Source organism: Engraulis encrasicolus, chromosome 2 (assembly GCF_034702125.1).
Source record: "Engraulis encrasicolus isolate BLACKSEA-1 chromosome 2, IST_EnEncr_1.0, whole genome shotgun sequence".
In the NCBI taxonomy this organism is placed as follows: Eukaryota; Metazoa; Chordata; class Actinopteri; order Clupeiformes; family Engraulidae; genus Engraulis; species Engraulis encrasicolus.
This window is the reverse complement of record NC_085858.1, coordinates 23,815,723-23,838,222: the sequence shown is the minus strand read 5'-3', so window position 1 is coordinate 23,838,222 and position 22,500 is coordinate 23,815,723. Positions and strand designations below refer to the sequence as shown.

The window sequence follows — 22,500 nt, the reverse complement described above, 5'->3', positions numbered from 1 at the left end:
CACATCTGGTCATGACCATCATCGTGCCCATTGGTGGGCAGCTGGCGGACTACCTGCGCACGCACAACATCATGACCACGACCAACGTGCGCAAACTCATGAACTGCGGAGGTGAGAGAGAGAGAGAGAGAGAGCGAGAGAGGAGGCCAGACGGATGAGTAGACACATCCAGTGTGCTGTGCGGTGACAGGAGAGAAAAGAGGAGCGTGACATAACAGAAAAAAAGACCAGTGAGGAGAGCGAGACAGTGAGAATGTGGGAGACAGACAGACAGAGTGTGTGAGATACAGCAAGAAGTAAACAAGGACGAGAGCAAGGGAGGGATCGCGTGCAACAGCCACATAGACAGAAAGACAGAGAGAGAGAGAGAGAGAGAGAGAGAGAGAGAGAGAGAGAGAGAGAGAGAATGAGTGAGAGAGAGAGAGAGAGAGAGAGAGAGAGAGAGAGAGAGAGAGAGAGAGAGAGAGAGAGAGAGAGAGAGTGAGATAGACAATTATTTTCCACTGTCTAGGTAGCTGGAACTAATGAGACACATTGTCCATTTTTTAGTTGGATAATCTGTTGTACAGTTTGTGTGTGTGTGTGTGTGTGTGTGTGTGTGTGTGTGTGTGTGTGTGTGTGTGTGTGTGTGTGTGTGTGTGTGTGTGTGTGTGTGTGTGTGTGTCAATATGTGAGTGTGTGAGAAAGAAAGAAAGAAAGAAAGAAAGAAAGAAAGAAAGAAAGAAAGAAAGAAAGAAAGAAAGAAAGAAAGAAAGAAAGAAAGAAAGAAAGAAAGAAAGAAAGAAAGAAATAGAGAAGTATATTATGTGTTAATTCATCATGTATTTCCCCATCAGGTTTTGGCATGGAGGCTACTCTACTCTTAGTGGTGGGCTACTCTCATACTAAAGGTGTGGCCATCTCCTTCCTCGTGCTTGCTGTAGGATTCAGTGGCTTCGCAATCTCAGGTGTGTAACTGACTAACTCACGCACACATGCACCCACACACACATACACGCGCGCATGCACACATGCACACATGCATACACACACATCACATACGCAAGCACACACAGGCACACACACTCACAAACACACACACACATATACACACACACACACACACACTGGCTCTATAATGACTAAGCATTCATTATCCACACACACACACACACACACACACACACACACACACACACACACACACACACACCCTGGCTGTATAATGACTAAGCATCCATTATGCTTTCTCCCATTGACAGGGTTTAATGTGAACCATTTAGACATCGCCCCCCGCTATGCCAGTATTCTTATGGGCATCTCCAACGGAGTTGGCACCTTATCGGGCATGGTTTGCCCTCTCATCGTCGGAGCCATGACCAAACACAAGGTAGGCACAGTGCCAGTGGCGGTGGCAGCAGCAACGTATCACTTCATGGCTTTTAAAAGGCTAAGGTTTTCAAACAATACTTCCAAAATCATCAAAATTAGGTAGTGTACCTTGGACGATTGGAGAGGCGGCCCGCCTCTTTGTAGTGCAGATTGGACATAATTGTGTTTCCAACCAATGGGGTGAATTGTAAATTCTCGCTTTAGGCTTTGGATAGAGACTTTGCTAATTTCTGTGGAATGTATTTGTCGCCCAACCCCTTTCAGACTCGAGAAGAGTGGCAGGGCGTGTTTCTCATCGCCTCCCTTGTCCACTATGGTGGTGTCATCTTCTATGGTAAGATGCTCTTTTGTTTGCTGTCTGTAACTTCACTGATAACTCTTGTCATTTTCAGCAGACCAGTGGCTCGGTAACATGATAGAACTTAAATGGAACTTATATGGTATAAAAATAGCATTTTTGACAATTGGATTGCAATGAGTGTTTGAGATGCACCTTAGATTTATATTGAGTATGGATTAATTGGTGTCAGTAACCTTTTGAGTGTTTTAAATGGATGAGGCACAATTTGGTAACACAGGATGTGTACGATAATGCATTTAACATCTTCATACGAGGCCCTAAAAGGTGTTGTATTGAGACCATTTATTCGATGGAATGCTTATCTAAATTTTGAAAGCTGTGTTGACAACAGTGTATCACAGTTACCACAGGGCGAAGGGATTAGCTCAGTTCCAGTTAAAGTTAAGAATAAAACATGGAACAATTAATCCCTTTTTGCAGAGCCTGTGATATAACCTTACAGTCACTAAATTGGAATGGCCACGTCTTAATTTGTTACTTAACCCCTTAGCGCAGAGCCTATGTTATAACCTTACTGACACCAAAATTGTAATGGCTATGTCTTAATCTGTTATTTAACGCTCTCGGCACTGTCATAGCAATGTTGTTATATGTAGTTCTGTCAGAACCATTTCAGTCAAGAAACACAAGAGAAGAATAGAAATGAAATTTCTTTTATTGAAATTATGAATTACATTTGGCGGTATAGCTCTGTTCGGAGGATAGAATTTAAAAGGCGTGCCGAAGCTGTGTGGCCAATCACTGGGAAGAAAGATTATCAGCTGAGGGACCTGGATCAATTAGGAATGAATGAGATGAAGGGGAGGGCGGCAAGCTTCTTGACTGCCATGGCCTGGCCAGAATTGACGTTAGTACTTAAATTTGTTGAGTGTTTTCAGCAAACAGTGAATAGGCCCATCTGTAGTAAGAGGCCACAAATCATTCAAACCATTACATAACAATAACAACCAACAACCAATGTTGCGTTCACCTTTTCCCCAGGTCTCTTTGCGTCGGGAGAGAAGCAGCCGTGGGCGGACCCCGAGGACACCAGCGAGGAGAAGTGCGGCATCCTGGACGAGGACGAGCTGGCCAATGAGACGGAGGAGCTGTACAGGACGTCGGGCGGCGCGGGCTATGGGGCCATGAGCCAACCCGAGGCCGTAATGCCAGCCAATGGAGGAGGAGGAGGAGGAGGAGGAGGAGGAGGAGGAGGTGGAGGTGGGGGAGGGGGCTGGGTCAGTGACTGGGATAAGTCAGAGGAGTTGGTCCAACCCCCAGGGACCAATAGGTATCTGTATGGGGGAGAGGAGGACAGGGAACTGACATAGAGGCACAAACAGACATGCAGGGAGAGGGTCAGAGAGAGTGAAATGAGGGCAGGGTTGAGGGGAAAAGAGGGCTTTGGACAGAAGGGAAATTCTTAAAAAAAAAAANAAAAGAATGAGTGTGTGTGTGTGTGTGTGTGTGTGTGTGTGAGGATGGGTTGGTAAGATGTTATCAGTACAGGTGTGTGTGTGTGTGTGTGTGTGTGTGTGTGTGTGTGTGTGTGTGTGTGTGTGTGTGTGTGTGTGTGTGTGTGTGTGTGTGTGTGTGTGTGTGTGTGTGTGTGTGTGTGTGTGTGATAAATGAATCCTCCCACTTCATGCCTCCATACTTATTCGTTGTCCGTACTGTACCTGTATTGTCAATGCTAACTGTAAGAGAGAGCCCAATAGTTTTGTATGTTTGTAACTCTGGGAGACGGTATGCAAGATTAGGGGGTAAAGACTAATGAATTTGATAAACAGCAGAGCGGTCTGTTCCTTTGAGGATGCTGTGTGTGTAAGCGTGCACATGAGCAAAGGTGTGTGTGTGTGTGTGTGTGTTTGTGTGTGTGTGTGTGTGTGTGTGTGTGTGTGTGTGTGTGTGTGTGTGTGTGTGTGTGTGTGTGTGTGTGTTTGTGTGTGCCCATGCAAGCTACATGTATGTGTGTGGCAGTCAGGCCTTCGATGGTGCTCTACTTTGTGTTTATAACTCAGTAATTTAGGCTGTCTGCCAAAATTCACTGTTACGCACTTAAAATGAGAATTTAAGAGAGATAATCTTGATTGCTGTCTGTGTGTGTATCCTGGGGATCTGTGACCTTCCAAGCCCGTGCCCATTCAAGCTTATGTGTGTGTTCGACTGGGTTGTAGACTATAGTAGGTGTGTTCATGTGCGACCCGTGTACCTAAACACACTTACAGTAAGAGCTTTCTTGGCCGCTGGTGGGGTTCCTTGTGTGTCCTCATAGGTCAGACGAGGGGTCAGGATTATCACCAGGACTAATGGTACCGCCAGATAATCTCATAACCCGACCCACTACACTACAGTACAGTGTTTCACTCAATGGGCAAAGACACTTAGGCTCAATTGAATGCTTACAAACCTGCCCGAATGTGGCGGTGTGCATTTATTTGTGTGTATTTATGTGTCAATGTGTGACTTTGTGTGTGCCTGTCTGCCTGTGTGTGTGTGTGTGTGTGTGTGTGTGTGTGTGTGTGCGTGCGTGCGCGTGTGTGTACAGCATTAACCAAGTGTGTTTTCCTGTATAATTATATTACATCCCTTTCTCACTTGTCTTTTGGTGGATGTGAGTGTGATTATGTAAAGTTGTTTCAGTGTGTATGACTAGTGTAAATCTCTATGCATTTCAGTGTGTGTGTGAGAGAGAGACAGAAGAGAACGAGCACACGAGAGAGATACAGAAAATGAGAATGTTTGTGAGTGGTTATGACATAGTTAATACAGATTTTTCTCTCTCTCTTTTTTGATGCCTGTCCCTTCACGCGCACATGCTAAGACAAAAACAATATTGTATGCTCTTACACTGCATAATTGTGTGCCTGTCCATTTGTAAGTGTGTGTGCAAGAGAGTAAATAGACTACTGTAGTGTCCAAAGATGATTATGTAGAACAAAAAAAGTCCATCTGAATGTGTGATCATGTGTGTGTTGACGTTTGAGAAAAATGGGGCATACATGCAGGAAAAAAAGCACCTAACAAATCCATTCTGAAATGAGCCAGTCAATATAGCAATAATGCCCATGGGAGTGTTTTAAAAATCCTACAGAATCAGTTCTCAGCGCGGCTGTACGTCAGTCAGCATTTAAGGATGGAGTCCTCTTGCACATCTCCACATTTTACAGTGTTTCTCCCCCTGTGTTTGAGAGTGGCATCTTCTTTGTGTTTTCCAGTGCTTTCTCCCTCCGATTTCTAAGTCCAGAGCAGCTCTGTTTTCCATATACAGCTGACGGTGTGTTCTTTTTGGGTTGGAACTTGAACCACTGCCGACGGCATCGTTTACAGATGGAATTACCCTCCCCCCCTCCCAGACACCAGTCCATACAGGCATACTGTAATATGGGTAGTCTGACACTTCATGTTTAGATGTATAGAGTCATGTAGGCAAAAAAGAAGAAGAAAATCAGTTAAATTCAGAAGAGCAGAGATAATCAAGGTATATGACTGACAAGCAGCGCACTCTTTCACGATCCTCTCTTTAAATATATCAATGTTATTTATGTTCATATTTCCTGTTTGTTGATTAAATGTGCTCTTCTCAACTGATGTTTTTTGAAGAAAAAAAATGCTAACTTGTGGACTGAATGCAAATGTAAAAAAAGAGATATGTCACTCAAAAAATGTGTTGAATATGTGTACAAAATGTGTATATGTGAATGATCCCTGTAATAAAGATTCAGAGATGTGTACATATACTTTGTTGAATGTCTGAATCCATAGAAAGGCATTAATTCCATAGACTGGACTCCTTGAGCAGACACCTTTATCCAAAGCCGCTTAACAGTGGGTTGTAGCCTACTGTGTTGGTATGTAGTGTGCTTTCTGGTCAAAGGAGTCATCATGACCTCAACGCATCACCTGAACTCACCTTATTAGATTTATCTACAGTGTTTCATTCAACAATGTGCAAAACAGGCTGCAGTTGCACTACTATGTGTGGCGGGCTAGTCTACACAAATCATAGACCAACGGTACACCGGTCTGATTCCAAGGTTGATCTACTGTACACTTTTTCTTTTATTCTCTCTGTCATTTCTGTTTCCATCCACCCATGAGTGCATCTGCTGTCCTCTAATCTTTGCCTGAAATCACCAAGATAATCCTACCTCCATCTGTCAGAGGGGAGGGTTTCTACACAGTAAGACCAAAAAATATGTTGTGCAGCGACATTCTGTGGTGAAACACTGGAAAAACATGTATTTATTTATTTATTTACGTTTTTTTCCATAGTTTATGGTGCCTACCAATCATGACTGTGATTGGTCCAGTGGTTGTTTTAGGTGCGGCTTTGAAATGTTATGCAATTTTTATTGTAGCCTGGATATTTCAATTTAACCATAGACCCACTATGTATAGGCCTATCACTCACCATTTAAATTATTATAACAAATACAGGGTAGACGTGAAAGCCTACAAAATATCTAGAAGGCTTAAATATTACAAGAAAATAGCCGCATCCAATCCATTGTCATTCGCCATATTTCAAGAGAAGCCTTAATTAATAAAGCCATCATTTTATATGAGGAGCACGTCTTACCAATCAGCGTTGTCCGCCCTTTACACCTCTCTGGTTATTCATTGGCGTAAATTCACACGAAAGGCGGGGAATATATGGGAATTAGTAAAAGATGAGTGATAGTAATTGGTCAAGATCTACTTCAGTCATTTCTTACCCTATCGCGTTGGGACTCTGGCAAGAAACTTGAATTGGAATGGTTGTTATTTCACGAAGCCCCTCCCATTCGCACCCACAATGAATCTCAAGCTTGAGGAAAAAAGGCTGAAGAGCCACTGATGATTTCTCCGGCATCATACATTTCTTTTTAGATTTCTTCAGCATTTCAATACGTTTGAGGTTATTTTTTACGAATGGACTCGTCGATGTGGAGTATACAAGTGATGTGGTTGTAAAGTTAATGGTGACTCTTTTCTTGATAATAAGGAAGGCAGTATTCGGGCTATGTGGCTCCCCGATTAGCTTCATAATTTCATTCTCAAGTCACGGCGAGTTTACTCCGAGAAATCACAAGAAAGTACATTGAAGGTAACACGTTCTAATGTGACATTCTATTTTATTCCTATGCAGACACGTGTTGCAACGCATATTTTACAGGGTAGTGAAGCTCATCAGATGTGGGTCAAACTCCGGTTCAGTGTTTTCAGGTCATGTCTGAGCCACACTTGCGGTTTGCAGCTAACGGTAGCAAGACTGCTAACTAGCCAGTTTGCTAGTCTGGCTCTAGTTGAACAGAGAGCTTAGCCGCCTTCTGTGTGGGTGCTGTGATTTTTTGAGTTAGCCATCTGCTGACTGTTATGCATACCTTATTGTAGACGTGTTTACATTGAAGAATTGCATAAACATTTGTTTGATATAGTTTCAATTATTGGTTGGCCTTCATTCTGGTGCTTTGTCAGTCATTGTCAAAGCAAGCTACTGACAGCCGACGACGAACTACCGGTAGTTCTAGTTCTACCCCTGTAGCCTACTGATACAAATTTCTACTTAACAAAATGTGTCTTGTTTGAACACATAGTTTGTTATAGTGACTCTCCGTTGAAGTAGACCGTGAATATCATTATGCTAAGACAAACAACATGTCCTATTCACTTACCGGTATAACTCTAACCTTGTTTTGATTTCTTTCTGCCTGTGCACCTCAGGATGACTGAATACAAGTTGGTGGTGGTTGGCGCCGGTGGTGTTGGAAAGAGTGCTCTGACCATTCAGCTCATCCAGAACCACTTCGTCGATGAGTATGACCCAACTATCGAGGTGTGTATGAAGTGCGACACATAATTATCAGCATTGTTAGTTAGCATATTGTGGAAGAATATCTAGTGAGAGGAATGAGAAAATTATGTGTACATTGGTTGCGCTCGTGCTACTGTTTACGTTTAAGGTAATTTAGTAGATATGGTCCATTATTACTAGCCTACTTCAGTGTCTTCAATTACTCTTTGACGGAGTCTTTATCCAGACACGCGCCAAGGTTGTTCTACACAGGTTCACAGCGCTTCACTCAAAGATGTAAGGAGTTTTATTTGTCACAATGCGTAGACATACTAAAAGTAAAGCACGCTGTGAAATTGGAGTAATATACTCTGGACCTTAGGCTACAGACAAGCTCTCGGGGGACACCACTACTTACTCATTTGGCTTTTCAGGGGCCCATTCTGGGGCCTTGGTTGGTCATGCTCCTTTTTCTTCGCACTTCGACATACCTGCTGTCCCACAGGTATAAGCTAACCTGAACCAGCCTCTGACACATAGTGAATCGTGATAATTATGTCCAGAAACATACCAGCTGACTGCTTTCTAATGGGTCGTCATAACTTTAAATGTACCGGAACCGTGATACAGGCGCTTGACCAATCTTGTAAAATACGGGTTTGTCAGCTCATTGTTGGTGTTCATTAATACTGTGTTATGTTGTGTTATGTTCTGTTACCCCAGCTACCTTTACTATGAAGAGCGTAATGTTGCAATACCCAGTGCACAAAACTGCAATATTATTCACACCCTCTCTGGGTAGCTTGTTTATTACCATGCATTGCGTATACTTCCTTCTTGCCTTTGTTTTACTCTCCTCTTAGCATTTTAACTGAGCTGTGCTTTATGTGCGCTAGTTAGCCATTCAGGGCTCGAACCCGCCACTTACCAGTCAATGCTCCAGTTCGGGCATATGAGGCACAGCAACCTCTGAGCTGAAGGTCCAGACCGATAGCTCAGTGCTACTGTATGAGGCTTCAGGAGGGAAGTTAACTAACGTTCTACCGCCATGATGTAATGGTTAGGGAGGTGGTCTTAAGAGCAGAGGGTTACCGGTTCGAATCCCACCATTACCTCTCCCTACAACTCCATCCATGGTAGACGTGCCTTTGAGCAGGCACCTAACCACACATTGTTCCAGGGACTGTAACAGATAACTTGTAAATTACTAAGTCGTGTTGGATAAAGGCATCAGTTAAGTATAATGTAATTTGGCCCTACCGTGGCTTAACGGTAGGGCACTCGTCTACTACGCGGCTGACCCGGCTTTGACTCTGGCTTGGGTCCTTTGCCGACCCTTCCCCATCTCTCTCTCCCAAATGTTTCCCCTTCTCTTTCTCAAACTGTCCCGTCACTAATAAAGTCTAAAAGACCAAAAATATATTTAAAAACAATTATAATGTAATGTAAAATAAGTCAATATCCAATGTCTATATATGAGAGAAACTAACCACATTGGTGTCTCTTGTGTGTGTGTGTAGGACTCGTACAGGAAGCAGGTGGTGATCGATGGGGAGACGTGTCTGCTGGACATCTTGGACACTGCAGGTCAGGAGGAGTACAGCGCCATGAGGGACCAGTACATGAGGACAGGGGAGGGCTTCCTCTGCGTATTCGCCATCAACAACACCAAGTCCTTTGAGGACGTTCACCTCTACAGGTAGACACACTCACGACAAGATGCATGCGGTTTAATACAATTGGATCAGGTCCAGCCAGAGATGATTCATAAGGAGTTTCTTCCACAATCAGTATGATGTGCGGTTCATTCAAAGACACTCAGGGGGCTTACATAGTTGAAGTAAAGCTTTGGCAGTTGTTATGCATCTATGTTGCAACATCCGCCCTTTGAATTTTGGCTGATTTGAATTGAGTCTATGCTGAATGCATTGACGTTGCTTGTATAGACTTTGTATAAACTCCTTTTTATACAGTTACAACAAAAAAAGTGTTCATATGCCTTTAGTTTAACCATCTCCTTTTTATAATTTCCGTGTGTCTGTATGTTTTAGGGAACAGATCAACCGTGTGAAGGACAGTGAGAATGTGCCCATGGTGCTGGTGGGCAACAAGAGCGACCTGAGCACACGCACCGTGGAGACGCGGCAAGCCCAGGAGCTCGCGCGCAGCTATGGCATCCCCTTCGTAGAGACCTCCGCCAAGACACGACAGGTACACACACACACACACACACACACAGAACCACTACAACAAACACATACACGAAGCTACGACCCCCCCTTCGTAGAGAACTCCGCCAAGACACGACAGGTACACACACACGGTTATACTACAACAAAGACATACACGCAGCTATGGCATCCCCTATGTAGCGACCTCCGCCAAGACACGACAAGTACACACACACACACACACAAAGTTCTTCTTAAATTAACACCAGTTATGCACATTTAATGATAATGAGTGACGCATCATATGCTATTCCTAAATACCTAACAATCTTCGATGGGTACACATTTGAAGCCATTCCAAGAGAGTTGAAGCCATTCCAAGAGATTTGTGTAACTACAAATGTGCATTTAACAATTACCCACAAGCCTGCTTTATCGTGACCTATGACTTCTTCTTTTTAAAACTGCCGCTTTTAATATGAAGGTCAACTCCTGAAATCTTTTGCGATTGTTTGTCTTGTCTCAGGGTGTTGAAGATGCCTTTTACTCCCTGGTGAGGGAGATCAGGAGGTACAAGGAGACGAATCGCAGCAACAAGAAGAGCAAGAAAAGCACACAGAGACGTTGCACTTTGCTATAGCACTGCACCACTTCACTTCCACCTGTACTGATAACATCTTACCAACCCATTCACAGACACACACACACACACACACACATTCACACGCAGCCATCATGTAGTGTTCTACATAGTCTGTTTTGCAGTAGAACACACACGCATATTCATACACACACAGACTCTTGTTTCACTTTTACACACATTGTTGATGTAAGCGTCTAATGCGAGTTGGCTGAGTGGGATGGATGGCGAGAGGGGGAGAGAAAAACAGAGAAACTCGATGGGCGTTTGGATAGTGTTTTTGTTAGTAAGCCATTTCTAGCACACATCAACCTCCATGAAGTAAAGACACGCTACTCGTTTAGGACTGAGTAACTAACACGAGTGGAGATGTTATGTTTTATTCTAGCGCAGGCCTGTCCCCGGAAGCCTTTTGGTGCTGCTGTCACCCCCATTCAATCGACTGGAATCATGAAGTTTTGGGTTGTTGTTTTTTCCCCCCTGTTGTCCAATGTCCGCATGGTTTATGATTTGAGTGATGGTTCATTGTTGAAGGCATATTCTGGGCTGTCACAGATGAGATTTTATTTTATAGGGATAGAGATATGGAGCCTTGGCATTTTACCTGCTCCTAATGATGGACCTGTACTGGATTTTACACTTTTTGACAGTTGTATTTTCCCAGTTTTGGGCAGGAGGACTCAAACTCAAGTTATGTCACTTCCTGTTCACATACTCAGAACCACTAGTCTGCTTCCAAGAATGCTTACAAACTTGTCACATGCTTGAGAAAGTAGGGCCAGACAACATTTAAAAAAAAAAAAATCAACCTGCTGCCTATTCTGCAGAACCAGGGAAACGGCTCCTCCACTGCTTGGCCTTCTGAGCGTCCACCCAGTCTTACTGGCTGTAGATGAGGGGGCATGCCAAGGATTGCTGCGCTAGCCTTGCCAAGCATGTTATTTTGATATAGTGGCCCTAAAGAGGAACAGTGATGGGGAAATGAGTCTGTAGAAAATACCAGAATCTCACCAAATGCCAAAAAGGTTCATTGGTTGGTGGTGTCTAGTAGCTGACCACTCCAGCGATAGCCATTTTACTCACTGAATCTGGACTGAGAGGTCTCTGGAAAGCTAAGAGCAGAGTCTTGCCAAGCTTCTTGCCCACTGGGTGTAACAGTTTTGCCAGACAGCACAAGTTTATGTAGTGCGAACTCCTCGTGTGGACGCAAACAGGAAAGAGGAATGCCATTTTAAAAATTAGACAACATTTTTAGGGGACAATAGTTGTGACTGATGTTACTTGAAGGCGATTGCATGAGAGGACAATGCATGCCCACAAGTCAACAAAAACCAAGGAAGGGTTCTTCAGACCCATTCAACAATGACCTGCGTTTCTTTTCTTCCTGAGCTTATGGGCGGGATGATTCCCCTAAACTTAGAGATGGAATTTGCCACTGATTGCGAAAGAGGTTTGGGTGGGGCCTGAAGTGTGGTGTTAGACCTACTTTTTTATCGCGTTAGAATACAACTGTGTGAATGATCATGTAAGTAAGGGAGATGTGCGTGTGTGTATGCATTTTGTCCCAGGAGCACTCTGTTGTCAGCTGACCTCCGAAAATAATCATGTGACTCGATGTCTTTAGAGTTAGTTTTAGTGTTCCCATGGCAACAGAACATCTGGACAGTCTCCAGGAAATGGACATCATTTTTTTTTTTGGCCACGAGGATCGAGACCTAAAACATTCCTCTATTAGTCAACAGATGTTGTAGCAACCTTTGTGAATAAAAACTCTTTTGGATAAGTACTCAAGTGTTTTCTTTTCCTTTTTTAAAGTCAGCCTACAAGGAGCTGTCCAAACAAGGAAGGAATACATTCTGGAGTTCTACATGTTTGCAATGTTTTAATAATAAAAAAAAAAAAGTCATCTGCCTTGCAGGACAAAAGGAATGAAAGTTGGTCCAATGAGCTAAGTTTGCAAAGTGATATTGTGGCTGGTCACACTACTTCAGCATTGTTATACTCTTCCAAGGCTCATGAGATTGGCTGCATCATGCAAATGTACTGTAAATTAGCTACAGGCATTCACTAAAAAATCGGTGTACACACCAGACCAGCGGTGTTGAGATAATTAAACCCTTAAGTTATCCTGGGGCTCTCGTGTATTGTCCATGTTCGATCAAGATACCGAGTAGGGGAGAACGGGGTTGGTTGCCACGCTCGTGATATCTCCAAAAGGTTCTAAAGGTTGCTGATCAAAACCGTTGACACAAATGTTTGTAATTAGTTTCTCAGGACATAATGTTGATGGGAGGTAAAAACAATGTTGAGGTGAGAAAGTTTCTCATAAAAATCACCCTTTTGATAAGTCTGATTTTCTTCTGATTCATTGCATTATGGTCTGACATAAAAATCAAGATGAACAAAACTATTGCACTCGATCAGGTGCATTGTCTGTCTGATTCTACCTAACTACGGTTGTCATTGAAAATGTTTATTTTTTTGTAAAGGCGCTACCGAAATGAAAAATGGACAAGTAGGAAGTTAATAAGCAATATGACCTTTCATGAATTCATGTGCATCAGTGCACATCTTCCTGTAATAAAAAAATGAGACTGAGTCGAGATTTTTTTTACAAAAGAAATGCAGTGTATTCTATAGAAAAAAGTCATATGTGTACATATACATAGTCAGTGATTACTTTATACACAAGTCAAACCATCATTCTTCACATTATAAAGAGACTAGACAGCAAGACCAGAGAAAAGAGCTTCAACGCAGGTGGAGCTTCACCAGCCGAATCGAGAGACGAGCTTCTGCTGATCATCCAGGTCCTTCTGCACCTTCTTCCTCATGTAGAAAATGGGGCAGTCTCGACTGAGAGGCAAAGAGAATAGACACAGCGGACAGGGAAACAGGAAATGTTACCGACGAAGCACAGGAGATGTCACCCAGATAAAACACCGCCACAAACGCAAAGCCACCCCATGCAAAGTCACACTGGCTGCAACATGGCCATTGGCGAGCTTGAAGGAAACAGCAGAGTAAAAAGAAAATTTGACCGTCAAATGGTCATGTCACACATCATATTGCATGGTGAGGAGCGATTCTGGGCGAGAGGGTGGCATTCAGAAGTTTTTTTGTGTGAAAAATGAGTAGCCGCTGATGATTTGTTAGAATAATAAATAAGCCTGAACTAGTCTGAGCAAAGGGCAATGTCATTGGTTTCTAATGGGTTAATTCAAAAGTAATTTAAGTTGCGTTCAAACGTTTACAGCTAACTGTATCTTAAATTCAGGTGTTTTTGGGTTGCAGGTTCACAATTTTACATGTCAGTTCAAGTCGCCAACAGTACTGACCAAGTTGCTACAGTCTTCTCAGTGAGACAACTGAAGATGAGGGCTGTAGGCTGAAGGCAAAACTGATCATAGACTTCTACTCTGTCACCATGACACTTGTGCCAAAAATGAGACTAGTAATAATAATACAACACCAGTGTGACAAATTCACTTCAGTTCACTTCATACCATCAAAAGGTCGTCATTCTAGGCATCAACACTCTACATCTATCATTTCACCATTCGCGTAAAATAAGCATGTTAATTAGAGCTGCACCATAAAGGAAAAAAATATAATCATGATTATTTGGATCAAAATTGAAATCACGATTATAAAATCACAATTATTCACCAACAATAGACAATTCAATTTTGTGCAGAATGTTTTTTAAATTATCATGCAATGAGATATAACCAAGAATCTATTATGTATAAGAGGGATGAGAAAAATAAAACTGGCCAAAAATCTTGAGTTATTACTGATTATTACAATTCAGACACCCCTGCCTGTCAACATGTTCTGGCTTCAAGGACACCCAAAGGCAGGTCACTTCATTGCCTCCTGTGCGTTCATGTTTAAATCACGATCTTTGATTAATTGTGCAGCTCTAATTTGAGTCAATTTAACCACAATTCACCATGTTTTCTTTTTTTAGTTTCTCTACAAATATAGTGTGCAAGAGTTCACTCCCTGCTTGTAGCAGTACTGAAGGAGGAAAGCCTGGAGTACTTCTGCTTTGTGGAACTGTAAGTGCTGTGTGTGTGTGTGTGTGTGTGTGTGTGAGAGTGAGTGTGTGTGTGTGTGTGTGTGTGTGTGTGTGTGTGTGTGTGTGTGTGTGTGTGTGTGTGTGTGTGTGTGTGTGTGTGTGTGTGTGTGTGTGTGTGTGTGTGTGTGTGTGTGTGTGTGTGTGTGTGTGTGTGTGTGGGCCGTGGCCTGCTGAGGTCACCTGGTGCAGAGCACGTCCTCGTGCAGGGATCCCTGACAGCGCTGACACTGCGTCCACAGCCGGGAGAAGCGCTCCTCCAGAGATGACATGTGAGAGACCTGGACACACACACACGCATTTTCATTTTACATTTTACTTTGTGGAGCTGTTGTAAGAAGTTAGACGTTGTAGAAGACATCCATTCTACACACCTCTTTTTGATATAACTCCGATTCCCTCTTCTTACAAAAATTGCATACAGCCGCTGCAGAGAGAAAGAAAAAACTTCATAAGAGTGGGCATAGTAACACAGACATAGACACAGACGCGCACACGCACACACGACTAACCGTCGGTCTTGAGCACAGCTCGGCAGCCGATGCAGGTGCTTCTCTTCTGGGCGAAGGCCATCAGGCCCCCCACCTTGGACGTCAACACCGTCTTACAGCGCGTATGATCCCCCTCTGGATGAGGCAGGGAGAGAAGGTCAAGAGGAAAGGAGAGAGGGAAGAGGAGAGAGAGGGAAGAGGAAAGGAGAGAGGGAAGAGGAAAGGAGAGAGGGAAGAGGGGTGGAGGGGGAGAGAGGAGAAAATTAAGGATGGAGGGGGCACCGAAAACAAAACTGAACAGAAAACGGAGCAGGAACAGAAAATTTATTGTAGTTGCAGAATAATTCAGTTATTCTCTCTCACACACAGCAGAAAGCACTATGATATTTTTAAGCTTGACATCAAAATACATATTTTAAATGCGTTTTGATTAGTTTACTATTTAAATGTCATAATTACTCTCCAAGTAACACATGTTAAATCTACGCGAGTATCCCATGGTAAACACAATGCAGTCCTATTTTGTGGGCAGCCGCGGCCAAGTGGTTAAGGAGATAGGCTTAAGAACAGAGGGTTGCAGGTTCGAATCCCACTCTCCACTCGCACATGCGCATACCACATTCCATAGTTCAGGTGCCCTTGAGCACGGCACCTAACCCCACACTGCACCAGGCACTCCAAGAAAACCATTGCACTTAACATAACTAAAGCTGGGCTTACACTGTGCGACCTTTGCCCCGATTTCGCCCCGATTTGGCACTCGCGCGACTTTTAGGGAGTCGGGCCGATTTCTTCTTCAATCGCAGGTCAATCGTGAGTCTCGCACTGTGCAGTGTACATGGGGCAACGACAAGCGATTTCGCCTCACGATTGTGCAATCGCAGGGTCGCAAGAAAATCAAAACTGTTTGAAATCCTGGTCGTGGCTCATGCGTAAATCGCACAGTTAAAGCAGTGCTACGACCCGATTTGACACTTCACATGCACAAATTAATAGGGCCGTGCGATTTGCTGTTGAGCGCGACCTCATCTCCACCTCAGGTGCGCATGTTCCCTCCTCTGCAGACCGGGGAAACATGTCTGTTGCGTCGCGCAGTGGAAGCATTTGGCTCGCATCCGACTGTCGGCTCGTGTAGTGTGAGGACGTGAGTCGTGAGATGTGAACTTTTAAATAGTGAAATTCCATTGTGCAGTGCGAGCTGGAGCTTAATACCCACGAGCGAAAATATGGCACAGTGTATGCTCGCCTTAAGTTGCTTTGGATTTAAAAAGTGTCAGCTAAATGCAATGTAATGTAATGCTGTATTTCAGTCCTGCTGGTGTGATTTGGGGGGGCGTGATGACTTACTGAGCAGGACACTCTCCGCCTTGCTCTCCCCCAGGATGGGCTCAAAGATCCTCAGCAGGGGCTTGGACAGCTGCTGCTCCAGGTAGTACTGGGTGTCTATGGGGATGTTGTTCTCCAGCACGTAGATGGGGTCCTGCATGACCACACACACAAACAGTTATACTGCGATACCCCTACAGTTGTGGCTCACATTATTCTTACTCACAAAGTGCTCTTAAGCTAGCCTCGCACGCCATCCTACGTACTTCCGCCAAGACACTTGGCTCCGCACTACGTCTGGTACATGTCCTCTGTGGAGCGATGTTGACCGGTAGGATTTTCGCCGGTGTTCTGACAAACGGTCATACATTGTAATTTTATCCTACGGTAGGATGTTCTGTCAGACATGTCTGTTAAACGGTCCTACATCGCCATAGATAGACGTCAGACATGTTTTTTCAACAACTTATACGGTAAGTTAAATCCTGATTTTTCCGAAAATGCGCTTCCTGCTTCCTGCAATCGTGTCAGATCAAACAAAGTCCAGACCATGAATACGAAATGGAAATGGTAGTATTATGGGATGGTCAGGACCAGGCTACTCTTAAGCATACAAAATATAATTCATGAAACTGTACTCCAACATCTCCAACATATTATCTGCAGTATATAAAATCAACTATTAACTCAATAATACACACAGTAGGTGGATTAAATCAAACTGTTGAGGGGATATTTTAAAATACACATGGATGGTGTAATGCCCACCTCAGACTTCATATAGGCGGCGACTCCTTTGGCAGCTTGTATGATGACATAAGGGACTCGGTCGCCCAGGTTAGGAGCACTGCCGGCATCACGCTTACGCATCCTGCAACACGAAAACACTTTCATTTCTATTACAAATTAGATGCATAATGTTAGGGATGCACCGATACCGATATGGTATTGGTATCGGTATCGGTATCGGCACCCGATACTGCTCATTATACTCGTACTCGTACTCGTCAAGCACTTGCCGATACCAGGAACGATACTGCTATGCAAAATCTTGTCACGTTCTGTGGACTTGAAAGCAGCATGGAAAAAAGTGCCACCTCATACATTTACTAACATTTAAATCTACATGGAAATGGACAATAAAAATATCACAGGTGGAACAAAAACAAGGCCATGCATTTATTTTTATTGTATTTTGGTGGTAAAAGGTATCGGTACTCGGTATCGGCAACTACACACATTAATGTAGTCATACTTGTATCGGTTTTCAAAAAAGTGGTATCGGTGCATCCCTACATAACATATGCAGCATCAGGACAAGGGGTACCATAACCCGGCCGCACGCGCGCACACACACACACACACGGCCAAACGCACACACACGGCCGCATGAACACACACACACACACACACACACACACCTCTCTGCGAGTTCCACGTGTGCCTGTTTGCCAGCGTACTCCTGTGCGGTGCGCGTCAGCTCCTTGGTGATGACCAGCTGGCTGATGTCGATGCGGTTGCAGAGCAGGTCTGAGATGACCTCTTTAGCGTGGGACACTGCTCCATTAGGGTCCCTAGAGCACCGCAAAATACAACACACGCATGCACTCACTTTAAACTACAGTTTAGTCGTCCTGCCTAATATCGGTAATTCCTTTACTTTAGAACTTGCCAGAGAAATGGTGAACCGATGTAAAGCGAACGCTGTGAATTGTTGATTGCTGATCCATGACTCGTTGTTACATTACATTACATTTCACTTAGCTGACGCTTTCATTTTGTTCAAAGCGACTTACAACTATTATTTTTCAGGGTATTGGTTACAGTCCCTGGAGCAATGTGGGGTTAGGTGCCTTGCTCAAGGGCACTTCAGCCATGGATGGAGGTGTAGGGAGAGGTCAGGGGGGATTCGAACTGGCAACCCCTAGATTGAAAGACCAACTCTCTAACCACTAGGCCACGGCGTTGTTGCTATACCTTGTAGACAGTATACAAAGGAACCCTTGCCACTGAGCACATTCCGCAACCCATTGGAGTCAGGCTATGGTGATAAACTACCCGTCAGGACTTACATGGACTATGAAGTTATTCGCTTCGCATCATAGAGGATAATTGTAGCTGGGGCATGAATCAGGCCTGGCTCTGTGCTAATGACAACGCTCTGTCTAGTTGTGAATCAGTGTAGAGAGTAGGGCTGGGCGATATGGAAAAAAACTATATCACAATATGGATTTCTTTATATCACGATAACGATATATATCACGATATAGCACAATTACATACGTTTTCAGTTATTCTCTTTATTTGCTCTTCATTTGTTCATGTCGCAAAACAACCTTTCTTTAAAGTTGATCTTTTTATTGTTATTTTTTCCGTTACATGAACTTACAGTGTGTATTGTGACAACATGAAATGTAATTAAATGATAGTAATTGTATCAGTTGTATACAATTGAATATCACGATATAAACGATATAGGAGAAAGGTCACGATACACACTTTTATATCACGATAACGATATATATCGTCATATTGCCCAGCCCTAGTAGAGAGTGATTGGGATGGGGCTTAGCGCGGTAACTTCCATTTCATGCTATAGTCCGGCTTGCTTGCCATGCTACTGGTTAAGTGATCATTTTGAACTGGGTGCGTTGGCTAAAAAAAAAAAGATAAGTGACAATTGGCTACTTCGGTGTCTGCCTGTCCTCGTTGCCCCCCACCCCACCCCACCTCACCTGTCAATGAGGATCTTCTGCAGGCATGTGTTGATGAGGTTGGCCACCAGGGGGCAGTTGTCCCTGCGCACCGTCTCGATACCCTTGCAGTCCATCTTGTCGTGCACCTCAGCGCTGGAGGAGAAGTAGAGGCCGGCGTAGCGCTTCTTGTTGATCAGCAGATACGGGTAGTACACCTGGCCACAGACGAGGGATACAAGGGGAAGTAGAGGAGAGGGAAGTAAACATTACCATCTTGTATTAGCTCATCATGTGTTCATGGCATAAAAGGCTGTGAATCTTTGAGGCCATGACGCTGTATCTGAGATGTCCAGTCAGTCATTCATATACGTAGTGCAATGCAAGGGCGTGAGTTTACGGTCCTGTTCTGTACAGTGCATTTTATGATGATTGAGCAAGTTATTATCTATAGTTCCCATTCTATATTGTATAAGTGCACCCTGTTGTGAGAGAGTGAATATTTAGCAGTCCACTCGAGTTAACATTTCTGATTGTCTTTCGCTGTATAGTGTGGCAGTTATATGGTTTTGAGTTCTACATAGCGTACAGTAAAAAGAAAGGTGTGGAGAGCAGTGATTGTCTGTGGGGAGGTATTCCAAGTGGGCCTTGAAATCATTTTCTAAAAATCAAAAGATGTTGCTGTTGAGTATTTATTTGAGTTATATTGTTTATTGGGTCAGAGGCGGCCCCCCAAACAGTTGTGAACATTTCAAGTGGGCGCCCCAAGCTGGAAATGGTTGGAATGGTAGTGCAGTGAAGTACCTTTTCGAACTCTAGCTTGATGGGTTGGACGAAGTGTGAGGACACCCACTCGGCCGCCTCCCTGCCCACCTCCATGGCCTCGCTCACTGTAGCCACTCCCATCTTCACCATCACAGAGTCCGTATCCCCGTAGATTACCTACAACACACACGCGCACACACACACACACGGTTTAAAAAAACAGTGTGTATTGAGAAGCATGTTTAGAATAATGGACCACATGGAGAAGCACAGTTTAAAGAAGCGTAAAACTGAAACGAAACCTTAGAACAGTAAATGACAAAATGTAAAAAGCGTATCAGGCAAGTCTGCATCCCAGACTAACAAGACGTGGGGCTGTTACCTTGGCATCAGCTTGGTATCCGTTGGCGACGGTATACTTGGACTCGACCAGCTGTTTGGTCTGTTCAATCATCTGTCTGCCAAAGCCAGTCACACTCTGATGGAAGAGACATGTACATAGTAGTGTTGTCAACAATGATCAATTCGGTAATCCAGTCCAATGCGGGGCATGGACGATCCAGAATCGATCCGGCAAGTTCCAGGATCGATGCGGCAAATTTTTGTAAGTTTCAATTACTTCCGTGGCTATTTTGAGAGCAAATGAATGTTAAATTAAATAAAAGTACTCCAAAGCATTGCAAGACTGATACAGACTGATCCAGAAAACAGCCAATAAATTGTTGCTCAGTATCTGACTACTTGTATTGCCTCATCATGACTGATGAAACATTTGTTTTGCTTTCAGTAGAAATGTAATGCATTGCAATGCATTGTAGAATTGAATCGGATCGGATCGAATCGCATAGAATCGAATCGAATCGGATCGCTACCTTCCGAATCGTGATCGAATCGGATCGTGAGGGCAGTGCCGATCCACACCACTAAGAGACATGTACATACAGTAGGTGATGTCAGTCACACTTCTTGTCACAGAGTACCACACACATCTCCCAGTTCCCTTCATTGAATCCCTACTTGTCATATGCACTTATTTTTCCTGGATATTTCCTGTGCACTTTGTACCTACAGTGTTGTATGCTATGATTATGTCCTCCATTGTAAGTCACTTTGGAAAAAAGCGTCTGCTAAATGTAATGTAATGAATCCTAGGCACTTTCTTAAAGAGGCAACCATCAACAGCGCTGTCAGTTGATGAATCCATTTTACATCTGTAACTTCATTGCATTTACCGTGGTGCACTGTATTAATTTGCACTTTTTGGCCCTCTTAGCCAGTGCTCTATAAAAACTACAGTCCTAATTTTGCAAAAGCCATTATCAACCACTTGATAACTGTGGTCTACACTCAGACGTTTTCTTTAAAAGGTGCACTGTGTAGGATGGTGGCCAACGTACTAAGGAAAGTGTAGTATAGTGATGTGTTGTAGTAGTAGTATAGTGTAGGGCAGGGTCGCTGTACAGTGTACGTAGTGTATTTGAATAGCGGAGTGTAGTGTAGTGCAGTGTAGTGTAGTAGTATAGTGTAGAGCAGCGTTTCCCAACCTTTTTTGTCTTGTGTACCCCCTAAGTCTTTTTGTCATACCATGAGTACCCCCTCAATCATGCTCTATATCCCAAGGTGACTATGTTCCATAAGTTTTTTGTTTTTACCCCCTGCAGTGAGCTCACGTACCCCAAGTGGTACACGTACCCCTGATTGGGAAGAGCAGTGTAGTAGTATAGCATGGTGTAGTGTGTCAAAGTGCAGATGCCAGGCTGGTAGGCAGGCAGACAGGATGATAGCAGTGTAGTGCAGTGTGCCAGTGTAGTGTACGCAGCTCACCTGTGAGATCTCCAGGCATGGCAGCTTGCCCACCTGGGCGCCCGTGAAGCCGTACACAGAGTTGGCACTGATCTTCAAAGCCAGCTGCCGGCCGTCCAGGACTTGCTTCTTAAACGGGTCAGTCTCCTTCTTCAGCTCAGCCTTCGCCCTGAGAGAGACAGAGAATTTACAGCAGGGGTTCTCAACCTTTTTGGAACAAAAGCCCCCTTGACGTCATTACAAGCCTCCAAATGCCACCTCGGCGTCATCATAAGCCTACCAACACCCCATTAATATAAAAAAAAAAAAAATGGACTAATATCCCCCCAAATGGCAAATAAGCACGGCAACAATCATCTGTATCCTTCTCAACGCCCCCCTAGGGCTCTCCGTTAAGAGACACCAATTTAAAGCAACAAAAATGTTTGTCCTTTTTTAAACATTTACGAGCAAAGCTTTAAGTTGTTTTGTTTTTTTACAATTCGTGCCTATTTGCCCTCACTTTGCAGTACCTGGCTAATGAGTTTTCTGTACGTGAACATCGCAAAAAGAACAATTTTCTCACAATTCCACAAATCAGGCGTCATAGTTTTTGTCATTGTCGCAAGCCAACAAAAGGCACCCAGACTACTATGGAGTAGGTGTGCATGCCTTGCTAGTATGCCACAACAAGCAGCCTATAGCAAACCCAAACCCTGGCATAGTCAATGCAATGGGGCTGCAGTGCACTAGAAAGCAGTTAGTGGGTGACACAGTCCCAACACCTGCCACACAAAGCACTGCGGATGAGCACAGCCTCTCCTTTCTAGAAGAAACATGATGACAGCAGATGACACCTGCCGAACCACAGATTGAGAGGTTATCCACAGGATAACAACTACACTACACTATACAATACAACATGTATTTATAAAGCAGATTATACAATAGTTAGATCCGGTCGAATTATTTCACAAATTTGTGATTGGACAAGAGGCGTTCTACACGTCACTAGGAGTGAGGGTATCCTCCAACACTCTATGAATGACTCTTCACATCTAATA

General features: G+C 43.8%; 3 protein-coding genes across 3 annotated transcripts in view; 2 read left to right on the top strand and 1 right to left on the bottom strand.

The window, feature by feature from the left end:
• Positions 1-3,042, top strand: part of slc17a7a (solute carrier family 17 member 7a) — a 29,490-nt gene extending 26,448 nt beyond the window's left edge. The window contains exons 9-13 of the mRNA XM_063214381.1: positions 1-111; positions 837-947; positions 1,242-1,369; positions 1,636-1,705; positions 2,714-3,042. The exon at positions 1-111 is cut by the window's left edge and continues 22 nt beyond it. Of these exons, the coding sequence (XP_063070451.1) occupies positions 1-111; positions 837-947; positions 1,242-1,369; positions 1,636-1,705; positions 2,714-3,042 (749 nt within the window). The remainder of the gene's footprint in view (positions 112-836; positions 948-1,241; positions 1,370-1,635; positions 1,706-2,713) is intronic.
• A 3,457-nt stretch (positions 3,043-6,499) lies between these two features.
• Positions 6,500-12,084, top strand: zgc:55558 (GTPase KRas). The gene is made up of 5 exons (XM_063184416.1): positions 6,500-6,800; positions 7,418-7,529; positions 9,008-9,186; positions 9,539-9,698; positions 10,185-12,084. Exons 2-5 carry the CDS (start codon positions 7,419-7,421, stop codon positions 10,296-10,298), a joined length of 564 nt encoding a protein of 187 aa, XP_063040486.1. The 5' UTR covers positions 6,500-6,800; position 7,418; the 3' UTR covers positions 10,299-12,084.
• An 826-nt stretch (positions 12,085-12,910) lies between these two features.
• The window catches only part of pold1 (polymerase (DNA directed), delta 1, catalytic subunit), a 26,683-nt gene continuing 17,093 nt past the window's right edge, over positions 12,911-22,500 (bottom strand). Inside the window, exons 17-27 of the mRNA XM_063184265.1 lie at positions 21,479-21,626; positions 20,037-20,132; positions 19,694-19,831; positions 18,932-19,107; positions 17,618-17,770; positions 16,965-17,067; positions 16,218-16,350; positions 14,892-15,005; positions 14,754-14,806; positions 14,563-14,660; positions 12,911-13,154 (exon numbers count right to left, since the gene is read on the bottom strand). Of these exons, the coding sequence (XP_063040335.1) occupies positions 13,067-13,154; positions 14,563-14,660; positions 14,754-14,806; positions 14,892-15,005; positions 16,218-16,350; positions 16,965-17,067; positions 17,618-17,770; positions 18,932-19,107; positions 19,694-19,831; positions 20,037-20,132; positions 21,479-21,626 (1,300 nt within the window). The 3' untranslated portion in view covers positions 12,911-13,066. The remainder of the gene's footprint in view (positions 13,155-14,562; positions 14,661-14,753; positions 14,807-14,891; positions 15,006-16,217; positions 16,351-16,964; positions 17,068-17,617; positions 17,771-18,931; positions 19,108-19,693; positions 19,832-20,036; positions 20,133-21,478; positions 21,627-22,500) is intronic.